This window comes from Rhagoletis pomonella, unplaced genomic scaffold, assembly GCF_013731165.1.
Source record: "Rhagoletis pomonella isolate Grant_MI unplaced genomic scaffold, Rhpom_1.0 Rhpom_scaffold_00004, whole genome shotgun sequence".
Lineage (NCBI taxonomy): Eukaryota > Metazoa > Arthropoda > Insecta > Diptera > Tephritidae > Rhagoletis > Rhagoletis pomonella.
The window spans coordinates 36,776,139-36,789,399 of record NW_023458558.1 but is presented as its reverse complement, the minus strand read 5'-3'; the positions used below and the strand labels follow the sequence as shown (position 1 = coordinate 36,789,399).

The 13,261-nt window shown below is 34.5% G+C and overlaps 1 protein-coding gene across 1 annotated transcript in view; it reads right to left on the bottom strand.

Annotated features, from left to right (window-relative positions):
• Nucleotides 1–13,261, bottom strand: part of LOC118737541 (nucleolysin TIA-1) — a 383,280-nt gene that overhangs the window by 15,041 nt on the left and 354,978 nt on the right. Inside the window, exons 4-5 of the mRNA XM_036468115.1 lie at nt 4,284–4,386; nt 3,885–4,077 (exon numbers count right to left, since the gene is read on the bottom strand). Coding sequence (XP_036324008.1) covers nt 3,885–4,077; nt 4,284–4,386 — 296 coding nt within the window. The remainder of the gene's footprint in view (nt 1–3,884; nt 4,078–4,283; nt 4,387–13,261) is intronic.

The window sequence follows — 13,261 nt, the reverse complement described above, 5'->3', positions numbered from 1 at the left end:
AACGTGATCCCGTATCCCTTCGAAACTTATTTTAAACGATTCAGCTTCATTTATTCTTGGAATACATGTATAAATTCTTTTCAAAAATGCATTGAACAAAAAGATATAGGCACATGAAATACGAAAAGGTCCCTAGGGACCTTCTCACAAATCGAAGGGTTAAAAAAAAACAGAAAAAAGAATTGCTAGAAAAACATTGTGAATATTTGAAATCACTATTTGAACGGTTGTTTGAATTACTGCATCTATGAATAATGATGAATTGTAGATAAACATATAGAAAACCATTCCGTAGCCTCAAATATCTGTGCTCTCTACGAGAAGAATGCTACTTCTGTAGTCGCCTTTTTACACTTCTCTAGGCATTTCCTTCGGCATACATAAAGTGTGCTATTAATATAAGCAAAAATGTAATATTTAATATTTAAAACCAACGCAATTTCTTAACCAGTTGACACTTTCACTTTATTATTATTTAATATGTAGCGATAAAAATCCTTAAATCCTTATATCATTAAAAGTGAAAGATTTCGGGTAAAAATTATGCTCATTATAAGGCTGAATGCTTTTGAGGAGATTCGTACTAATATTAAAGGACAGCACGGCGACTTAAAAAAATTTTCGAGATTTTTTCGGATTTTTTTTGCTCAAGGTGAATAGAGCTTTGTGTATACGTTTATTATGCCTTGAATGAGCACGAAATGGTATTATATCTTTGGTCCGATGTTTGTAAGTACCAGAATAAGAAGAGATAGACCCATTAAAATGTATACTTAAATGATCAGAACGTCGAGCTGAGGCGATTTAGCCATCTCCGTCTGTCTGTCTGTCTGTCCGTCTGTTTGTATGCAATCTAGTCTGTCAGTTTTCGAGATATCCAGATGAAATTTGGTAGATGTGTGTATTTTTACAATGTATTAATCATTTGTCGGAACCGGAGGAATCGGACCACTATAACATATAGCTCCCGTACAACTGATTTTTCAGATATGAGATTTTTCGTTATAACTTATCCATTTATTCAGCTAGGAACATGAAATTTCGCAATATTTGCACTCATTATCAACAGAAAGTTAAAAAAGAGCAGGTCACTGTAACCTATTTATATCCGCCACACAACTGATTGTTCAGATATGGGGTTGTATTGTACAACTGCTTTTTTGGACTGCTAAAGCAGATTAATTTCGTAAGCTATTCTATAAATAATAACACAAAGTCTACTGAGAAAATCGTCTAAATCTATGCTGTGTAAGCTTTATCTCTTATACCTCTGATTATTCAGATACCAGTTATTACGATATATCTCCTTTATGTAGGAGTCTAAACCAATTAAATTGTGTTACCGGTTTACATACCGATCACACAGCAGTGAAAATCATTTAGATTCGTGCTATATAAGGTATATCATCCATACCTCTGATTGTTTTCACATATGTATCTACTCTATCTATGTATTTTGTAAATATATAACTTTTTTCAAATGTAGTAATCTATTAAAGTAAATTTTTCAGATGCTCATGTAAGGTATGAAGACAGCGCTGCTCTTAACTGTTTTTAGTATCAAATAAGTCTAAAAAAAAATCGTATTTCTTTCAGGAAGTTACCAGCAATCAGTGGGCAAGACTTTTGAGTAAAGGAGCCACAAACGAGAACAAGCATTTTTATTATAAATAACAACGGAAGAGAATTTGATATTAATGAAATATTAAGCGAAAATGAGGTGTTTTATGAAGACAGACCAGAAACCGTAAAAAAAAAAATTCTTTTTTCAATAAAGCTTCTAAAAATACTATGCAAGCATACATTTTTGTTCTTTTTCACTCTTCCGTAGCCGTTTTCAATTTATCCTATTAGTAACAAAGCTTTTTTTTTATTTTATATACTTGAGTAGTTTAAACAAATAACAATACTAAAATTAGCTACGATTTATTGATATATTTTTTAGCAAAGCTTTTTACTCTTCTCAAATTTTTAACATGTTTCACCGAAAAATATAAATTTTTAGCTATATAATTTACGCGCGAATCGCAGTTTTTGCTGTATGAGCAGTCAAAATATGTTGTTCAACGCTAAAATCCCTCAAAAATTGATTAAAAAATGAAGATTCTTAGAGACGCCTTTTTAAGACAGAGTCGCTAAATATTGCTCAAATTCGTTTAACATTTTTTGGCGATGGAGTTTTAGCGATAGCGACAACCGAAATCCGGCTGCTGGTTTCCCCTCTCATACCGGAACATAAGAATCGATTTTCTTCAAAATTACTACTTCGCTGCGTTTTGTACCAAAATTTTGTATATATGTACATGTGTAGTGGTCCAATTTTTTCGTCATAGAAAACCGAGAACCCCCATAGTTTTTTTATTTTGCTATTTGTAATATCTATACCAACAGCCGTATTCTAACAAAGTCACAAACTTTAGCTCATCACTGCTATGATTTCTACTGCGCCTCAAAGCTTGCCACTGCAAAAAATATGCCGCTACAATACAAATTTTTAAATCTTTGTGTATTTTTCTTGCACTCAAAATCGAATTTTTTGTGACACATTTCTCGGCGCACTAGAAATCACAACAGTGATGAGCTAAGTTTTGAGACTCTGTTAGAATAGAGGGGCAAGTCTCAATTTTCTACTGTAACCAATACAGGGTGCTAAATGACCCTGAAATGCGCTACTGGATCGCTGTGAAACTGGCACAAATATTGGCTATTTATATAAAAAGCTTCTGTTGCCACGCCAACTGAAACTTTTGATATACTTTTTAAACTATTTAAATTTGAAATGTTCTTAGGTTGCTTAAAAAATTCTTTAATCATTATATATATGTATGTACAAAATACTTTTAAAGTAAAATATGCGTGTCTTGAGCATCATATGAATTTGTACTTAGAAACGTAAAGTTTGATACCAGCACCTCTTTCGGCAAAAGGAAAAATTTTGAAAGGTGCCCCGAACCCTATCTCGGAAAATAATTTTTTGGACCAGTCTAATGTTCATACATACATACATACATATGTATATGCAATAAACAAATAAAAATTTAAAAATCGGGTTTAACGAAAAACTTCTAAATTTTATTAGCTTTAATGTAAAATTAAACAAATCGGTTAAAAAGGGCAGTCGCTACGCTTCCAGTTTTAAACCATTGTGTGGAGGGAGCAGAGTAGCATCGTAAAAATTAAATTTCGCAAATTTTATCTTAAACTAAAAGGAAAGTGTAGCATAGTTTTTGCAACAATTTTCAAATTCAAATATACATCTAGTACACACATATTTGTACAAATTGAGGTAAGTTAATAAGCAATAAAGTTTAAAAAAAAAGGTTTGCATAGTTGCGACAACTAGTTTTTTGCTTTGCTTCTTGCATAAACGCAGGTATTTAATGCATCAAAACTTTGTGTATGTGCTCACATACCCTGGAGAAAAAAATTATCAATTGATAAAAAATAACCCACTTGTAGAGAGTTGTTTTGAAGTTATGTCTGTGGGAGTTCGAATATGGGACCACCTACAACAGAATATGTAAACAAATATGAAATATAATAAAATAAATAAAGCAAATAAAAAAAAAAAACTAAAAAAAATATAGTTAGTTGCATCAAATGCAGACTATTTCGCGGCCGTTGCCATAGAAATATAGTTAGCTATCGTCAAAGAAAACATACAGATAATAGTGAATTTTCGCTCCTTCCTAATCAACTTGAAGTTAGCTTATACCTAGATACATTTCCTGCAGGGTACGTACATATAAGTATATAAATATAGTGTTAGGGTTTTTGCGTGCGTGCGTGCATACGAAAATGGCGTATATTTGCGCTTTTTGCAGCGCAACTTTTACTTTATTAGATATTTTTTTTGTTTTGTTCTTAGTTTTGCTAAAACTCACCGCACAAATGCATATCCTTTGTCCTTGAATACCCTTATCTCCTGAATTGTGCCGTAGGGAGAGAAAGTTTTCTGCAAAATCTCCTCGTTTAAAAAGCCGGACAATGCGCCATTGATGCCACCACAGTAGACAGTGCAATTAGTGGGGCTGCTTTGGTTGTACACTTCATCGAAGGTTAAAGGTTTGGCATTAACTAAACGGAAGAAAAGAGAAAAACGAAACGAAACGAAAACCAAAACAAAAAGAGGAAGTGGCAAACACAAAAGTGTGTGATGAAAAAGTGTGGGAAGAATTGTGTTGGTGTTTAAGTTTTTGTTGTAAAATAAAAGGAGTAAATTATTATTTGTAGTTCGATAATGGATTTGATTTTTTGCAAACAAGACTTGAGTCTTAGCTTACCATCCAATTTTGTCGCCGGCGGCTTTCTTGTTGCCCAATTCGTGCGTATCGAACGCGAGCCCAACCACTGGCCATTCATGGCTGTAATGGCATTTTCCGCTTCCTGCAAAGAGACAAAAAGCAAACAAAAAAGCTCAGTAAATGATTGCTTTTAATAACAAGAAAAGTAACACAAAACTAGTTAGTACATAACTATTTAGATGAGAGATGAAAGGCAAACGAAGAAAATCCGACCAACCTAAGCATATTTTAATTGCATTTCTGCACTACTTGGCAGAGTCAAAGTCGATCAAAGTTAAAGATTTATACAAAGTAAATATACGGGTATGTATGTGTGTGCATAAAAAGTTAGCATATAACGAATGCGGCGCAGTGTAAACGCCGCTATGCTGGCCATTGAATGATTGGAGAATAAACAAGTGAACCGGCTGAGCGCTGGAAAGATACATAAATAAATCTGCTTTTGATAATCTGCTGACGATAAAGCGAACGATAAAGCACACGCTGAGCAATCGAAGCCCGCAGCAATTCGCAAAGAAAATAATTTCAACTATTCGCTTTTCGCCTTTGCAAATTATTTAAAAGTAGCAAAGAAAACAAATTCTGCAAGCCATGGCTATTTGAAAGGATAGATACTCAAATGACGAAAGGACGACACTACTGCCAAGTGGTGAACTAATCCGTTAGCTAAGCTGAGGTGGTGGCTACACAGTGCATTGGACGTATGCAGATACTCGGTAGCAATCAACGTCGTTCCTGTCGCGTTGGCTGTTGCTGAATCTTTTTCGTTGTGGCTGTTGGCGTTGCTGCCAAACTCAACAAATTCCTTGCCTTGCCCATTGTTGTTGGCTGCATTTTACCATAGGGTGCTTCAATTGGCTACCAACATTCAGTTCACATTCTCAGCCACTTGCCACAAGCTGGTAGTGCTGCCTGCGTCACTACGACTGCCTTCAGCGACGACTTAATGGCACAAAACTTAAATTGACTTTTCGACAATGTCAACTCAGGGCATCAATGAAGCTCAGAATGGCTGAGGAAAAAACCAAATACGAAAAGGGGAAAGTGGCAAACGAAATACAGAATGAAAATTGTTGCAGCAAAGTGTAACAATAAAAAAAAAAGCTACAGCACAAAGAAAACTATCAAAAAAGTAAAGCAACTACTGAGCGCTATGGCAAGTAGCATAAACAACAAGTTTGACAAAATGCAACAATAACATAACAAAATGAAAAAAAGTACCGAAAATACATGAAAGTGTTGAAAGAAAAATGAAGTGGAGAACACGAAAAAACTTTATCCTTTTGTTTTTTTTTTTGTTTTTGGCAGCGAAGTTTTGCGATTTGGGCTTTTGGGATGTGAGCGAATGCCAATAGCAGCACAATGTAATGCTGATAGAGACACCGTTACGCTGTTATTCGCCAGAGCACGTGGAAATTTATTTCAATGCTACCAGCTGAAAGGCGGTAAATAAAGCTTCGTGGAATTGTTAGCGAAAATGGCTTTAATTTAAAAGAAGAAATAACTACGAAATAGGAATTAAAGTAAAAGAAAAGCATACGACGCACTACTCGCAAAGGCAAGTTTCAGAGGATAGATCGAAAAAAATCGGTATTTACAGTGACTAAATAATTAAAAAACTCAATTCCGTGGCTTATCGTAAACAACTAGATAATCCCAAATGGATGAAGAAGCGAAAGAGGCATTGGTTGGAATTGATTAACAAAAATACGAATAGGTACTACGTACTATGTCGTTTAATTGAATTTGAACGGCGCAAGCTACATATTACTCACAAAGTTCACCCTGTAATTTTAAATGTAACAACTGTACTAAAATTCGATCCGCGAAGCTTCCTTTTAATCTTTGTTTTTTTTTTTTTTTAATAATAATCAATTATAAAGAAAACTGTCGAAAATATACTTTATGGTTAGGGTGTCAGTGGCAAAAATACATCGATGTGTTTCCTTTATATTTGACGTAGATATTTTTAGCTACATTGGTAGGCATACAACGCACAATCGATTTGCATTTGATTTTTCAGGTATTACTTTACAACAAAGTATTTTATTACCAAATTATGCAAAATTTAAAATTATTTACCATAACTGAGCTAATTTTTTTCTAACGTACTGCTGAATCGGATCAACTACTTTTTCATAAAACTTGAGAAATCATAAAAATTATAACTTTTGAGTCATCAAAAATTTTACCTTAACCCCGCCGACACATATTGTATCAAATATCTTTTTTTCTCGGAACAAGTTTTCAAAATCCTCCCGGATCCCCATGATTTGATTAATTTTACATGGAGAAATGCATTTAAAATATTTTAAATTTCTTTTCAGCCCAGAAAGGTTTGAATTTGAAGAAACGTACACGAATATTCCAGCCATACGAAATAGGTGGAAAGATGTATAAATAAATAAGGTATAATACTGTTTTTTAAATTTTCATTTATTAAAATTGACCTTATGTAAATTATAAAAAAATAATATTTGGTTTACTAAAATAACAATTATATATTTCTTTCTCCTTTCAGGCAATAAAAAATTATGAATTATGAAAAATTGTACATTTGCAAACGTGCGTATAAAAATTTACTCTGTTATTTTTATTCGTGAAGTTATTTTATCTATCCAATAAAACGGCACACCAAGTTAAAAGGAAATATGTACAATGTATTCGAAATACGACCGGCTGCTCCAAGTAAACGATCGATACTAAAGTAAACTGGTATCTGAACGTAATGCATATTTGTTTCAAAGGCGTTCTAGTATATTCCTCGGATATAAAAGAACATAGAGAACCTCCCTTTTCTTCCCTTTTCACTTTAATGTACTACATCTTTTCAAAATTCACAAGTTTACGCTCTAGCTGATTACAGATTAAACCGAAATTTGTATTGGAAATGTCCTTTTATATATTTCTAACGTTGAATTGGTACTAAAAGATCTTCGTTAAAAATAAATAAATCAATATACATTTAATACACAGTATTATACTAAGGTTCCCAGGTACCCGGTTGGACAACACCCACCAGGATGCAATTAATGGTGATTTCGTTTCTACCAAAAAAGGTCGCCTTTTGATTGGCCCCTTGTTGTGTTCGGTCAGTCTATCAATAGAATATTGATGTAAAATTGACAGACTTGTACGAGGAGTCGGTTATGTTTTATTTTCGCTTTGCCATACTCAGTTGCGTCCATTGAGAGGTCGTTCAGCATACTTCGGCGTATCAAAACTTGGCTACGATCAGCGTTCATCACCAACTGGTTGAGCAAATGGAAGATGAGCTTACAGAAAACATTTTAAAGAGACTTTCTGAGGATACCAGAAAACTACAGAATAGATACCTTCTTAAACCGAAAAATTTCTAAAAAGCCCTAAAGGCAAGTAAACTGATTAGTATGTATTTTTTTGGAAATATAACGTTCTTAGAAAGGGGGTGTAAACAAATGATATGACATTTTGTATTATGCATTTTAGTTTTCTCTCCCGGTTTGCCCAACCGGTTTTTTTTTTATCAACTGTCACCACTGACTTTTGTCCACCTGCCTCCACATAGTCGAAACAGTGATTCTTGAGAACAAGAGCGAATGAAATTTCGTGTTTACTCTGCCTAATAAAATGAGCCGGTTGCTGGCACGAATACGATTTAATTTTTATACACTTTAAGTAATCTCTTACGTATGAAGTTCTGTCAACACTAGGCATATGCCTTTTATCTTAAATATGAGGGGAGGATTGGAAATGATGAAAAACCAACAAAAAATTTGTTTTTGTCAAAATTAGGTACAAAAAGTCCATATATTATTATCTCCAGAAGAAAATCGCAATATTAGCTTTGTTCCACATGTTTTCCGGGCTGTTTCGGTAATTAGGGAGTAAAAATAAGTTACTGTCTCACACTTGTCAAAATAGTGTATAAACGTGCCAGAGCGTGAGGATCGCAAAACCACAGTGTTCGAACCCGGAATTAACAAATTAGCTGTTTTACTTTTTTTTGCGATATGACATGTGTGACAGTTAAAGTTTATTCAGTTGAAATTTCAATTCAATTTAATCACCACATTTTCACTTTACATCTTTTATTTCATTTGAAAAATATGTAAAATACTTTAAACATTTGCTGAGCTTTCAATTCCGAAATTCTGAAAGAATTTCTTTTATGGCTATTAAAGTTAGCAAATGTCTAAATTTTCTGATTCTTTAGTGGTATTTTCCATTTTTGTGTTTTATAAAATTTGCTTGCGGGTGTAAAAAAAACAACAGCTATTATGGCAATTTGAGTTTTTGTACATTGGTGCTCGGAAAAAAAGATTGCGCGTAGAGGGAAAAGAGAAGGTAACATTTTTCGGTAGAAACGGAAACGCGATAAAACAAAGCTAGGTACAAAGATAAGGACAATGATAAGAAAAAATATACAGATTAAGAAAAGGATAGAGACAAAGGCAGAGATAGAGATAGAGAGAGGGAAAGAAATAAGGATAAAAATACAACGATAAAGATTAAAGTGAAGTGCTATGTCTTGTAGCTCACCTCACTTCACCCCAACTCAACCCACTGCAACTAAATTTAACCCAACGCGACGCACTTCATTTCAATTATCCTCACCACACCTAAACTTTGCTCAACTCGCCTCAACTCACTGCAACTGATCTCATACCCATTTACCTTAATCCACCTCAAGTGACCTCATCTCAACTAAATTCACCTCACTTCAATTAAACTCACTTCAATACGCATCAACTCGCCTCAACTCACCTCAGCTCAGGGCAGAAAATCACGTAACCTGAAAGACCCAGATTTATATCTGACCAAGACCGCCGCTGCAGCAACACTCCACACAAACTCTTTGTGGAATTTATGTGCTGTTACAACAGCAACGAATAAGTATTGTTTCTGAATTGATCAGCGAATCTTATCATAAATAAAATCGATTTTTGGATTTATGATTTGATCACTCAACCCAATTAAGTTCAGTAGATCGAAATATTCAACTTTCAGGATTATGGAATAATTAATGAAAAACAGGGAACTTTCATTTCCCTACCATGGCGTAGGCGCGTTCTTTCCTCTTTTTTTTTCCAGTGTAAATTTGCAACAAGCTGTTAATTAATTTCACCTTTATTATTTATCTTTTTATGTGAAGAGGACATTTTTTTCTGTGGGCAGTTTTTCCGTTCCACATTTTCATAATAAAGATCTTCATTTGAAAAAATTAATTTTTCCCATACATATTTACGTATATATATTCCACCCGTATTTACTGGTATAATACCCATAACAATTTTCGCTTATTTCGGCTGATATTCTTTTTCAATGATGCAAGCAAATTCCCTTGCATTGCATTGCGCACGTAATTCAGGTGCATGCCAGTGAATATCCGATAGCGAAAATTATAATTTCAATTTCACCTAAAAGGCAATTCGTGCGTACATACACGTAATACAGCGCGCAATCGGAATTGCAATTGAGACTGTAAAGTTTAGTTACCGCATTAATTTCGTTGAGCGAATGCTGCAGCATACATACGCACACACCCACTAGTTAATGCACAGAAATACATAAAAATACATACATACATACATACATATATACTAAATCTAAGTGGCAGAGCCAATTTGTCGATTGCAATCGGCGTGCTGCGGTTTCGACCGACGATAGGCGTTGGCTGGCAGACTGGTTGTTGGTTGGTTGGCTGGTTGGCTGGTTGGTTAGTTGGTCAGTCGCCTGGAAGTGCACCAGCAGCAGCAATTCAGCATATGAATTGGAATGACTGGGAGTTGATATGGTCAATAGCGATTTACGATAGGTGTGCAACATGAAAGTACGTGTTAAAATAGCATAGAACGCATGTAATTAACGTAACAGTAATATTCGTTAGTGCTATGGTGGATATTAACTTTTAGTTCACAGCGCATAACTGGCTGGATTGGTGAGTGTGTTGCCGATAGTTTACAATCATGTACATGTGTGTGTGTGTGTGCGAGTGTGTACGCACTTTAGCTTCATTGGCACGCAGCTATTTACCGCTCAATTTTAATGGCAGTTTCTTAAATGAAGTGCCCTTGTTGGTAGAGAAAATTAAATTGATGTTAACTGCGCCGTGCATACTTACGCAAATGTTACTCATACGCCGTGTACATAGTTATTACACTTGCAACTCTACCTACTCTAAAGTGTGCGGGCGCAAGCACGTTGCCTCAGTAGAAATTACTGAAACCCTCAACAAAGGTAGCTGCTTTTTATTTTATTTAAGGCAACATATTCACCTTCCACTCTGCCAGTTTAAAGGAGTTTCCAGAGTTTTCGGATAAGTATGTATGTATGTATACGTGTGTGAATATCTTTTAATTCACTTCAAATCAATTTGTGTGTGCTTTGAAGCTTTTCGCCCTTTGCAACTGACGTAATTTCATTCATTTTGCATTGCAATTTCGTTGCGGTTTTTAGACAGCGTGCAACTTTTAGCAAACTTACAAAGGTAATAGAATTCACATGAGTACTCACAAACGTACATACGGGTAATTGTAGAAATAAAATGTATGTACAGTAGGGCGAGTCAACTTTTTTTGACTATGATTTGCCGATGAAATCATGGGTCTAAAATCAATTAGGAATTTGCCAAATTTCGAAAATAGTTTTCGAAGGAAGTGTGGAAGTTTTCACTGTTGCGCCGCCGGTGGTGGTTTTAAGAAAAAGATAAGTGCAGAAATGGATTCCTCATACCAAAACACCCCTTATAGCATATTTTCACGATACTACAGCAAAGCGCTAAGAAACCTGTTCTCGAAATTTGGCAAACTCCAAATTGATTTTAGACCTACCATTTCTTCGGCAAACTTACTTAGAATTACACATAGAATACTATTGTTCTATACGCGCATTGTTGAAAAAATCTCCCTTACAAATTGATCCGCCCTAATGTATATGATATAAGCTGACATGCAAGTATTTGCCAGCAGGTATTTTCATGCTTGCAATTCGCTAAAGCTGTGAAATTGTTGCAGTTCATGCGAATTTGCGGTTGACTAAATGTGCGCTGAAGTTCACGTAGCTAGTTATACAAGTATTAGAATGAACAGAGATACAATATGCATTTGTGTTTACCCCAGTACTCTGTTTTCTCCTTTTCATATATGCCATCGTATTCTTGAATGCTTGAACACAGCGATTTTCTTTAAGGTAACCACATCTTTACCTTATTGAAATTTTGTAAATTTCAAGTAGCTATTTGCGCTTAACTACTTCCGTTGCATGACATGCAACAATATACTTGTTTATAATTTAGGGTAGAGTTATACATGTTTGTATTTAAATATTTTAGTAAAATGAGGAATGGGTTTACTTAGAAAAAAATATGAATTTTACAAGGTTATATGTATACATGAAAAGAGGTAGCGTCTTTATACTCAAATGTGTTCTAAGCCATATGTGATTTTAACATTTTTACCTTTTCTGATTTTACCAATTTGTTCTCATGCGTAACTAAACCAAAATACCAAATTATAAAAACAAAAAAAAAAAAACTCAATATTAAGAGTCTTCTTACATTTAAACGCAATTTTTGGTAGTTGGAAATCGACCACTGGCCAGAAACCGCAAAGTAGGACAAAATTTGTTTTAGTAATTTTTTTTGTATTTTTGGGTAAATATCTTTAAAATATAAAATATGTGAAAGTTTTCAGTTATTGAAAAATCGGAGTTATCGTATTACTCAAATTGAACATTATAGGTGAAGCGGGGATAATTTAAGTCCGATTTGAATAATTTTCAATGAATTGCTCTTCCGTACCAAGGTTATTAAGTGCACTGAGTTTGCTAGCAATTGATAAATCGGTTAGGGAGATACACATTTGTAGTCATAAGTGGGCGGCGCCACTCCCATAATCCAAAAATTTACAATAAATAATTTAATTTTCTGCTAAGTGGTTATTGCAATCATCGATTTTGAGTGAATTGGCTTCAGTAGTTACTGATTTATCGCAGTTTTCGTGTTTCTGTAACTTACCGTTATTTCAAAGATTTTCAACAAACAAGCCGAATAATATCATACAAATAAGAGAGAGACAGAATTGTTCTACGAGTACCTAACAATTTGAGATCAATTAATTGACACCGAGCTTTATAGGAGGAAATCGGTTCAATAAAGTTAAGTGTCCTGAGACAAAAACGGAGAACAATTTTTTGAATACGTTCGATACGGTCGATTTGCGATTGCACGTACGGTCTCCATATAACTGCGGTGTGTTCCAATTTAGATCTGATGAAGCAAGTATATAAAAGCTTCAATGTATAGGGTTTGCAAATTCAGAGGCATGTCGACGAACCCATTAAACCCAGCATTGAAAAATATTTCGCAATAATTGAATTTATGTGACTTTTTAAGGTAAGTTTGTAGTCGAAAATAACACCTAGATCCTTAGTTTCAACAACAACATTCAAGGTAATCCCATAAATGTTATATGAAGAACTATACGCATTAGATGACTTAGAGAAAGACATCTGAGAATACTTCGAAATATTGAGGCTTAAACGACTGTTCACGCACCAAGCATACAGACCGTCAATATCCCGCTGGAGCTTGTGTATATCACCTACATTAGCGATGATGTGATATAACTTAAGATCATCAGCATATAACAGATAAGTGGCAAATGAAAAGCAATTGCGTTAAGGAATAGTAGGAAGAAAAGAATGCTCCGTTGAGGTATAACCGATGTAGTTGTGAAAGGAACCGCCGAGACATTATCTAGCATGACAATACATTGTATATTATACAGATAGGACTTAAACCAATTAATAATACACGAATGAAAACCAAACAGAGATAACTTAGGGATAAGTATATTATGGGACACATTTTCAAATGCTTTTGAGAAGTCGGTGTAAATTGAGTCGACTTGACGACCCTTTTCTAAGGAAGAAATACAGTACTCACTGAAAACTGCTAAGTTCGAAGTAGTAGAACG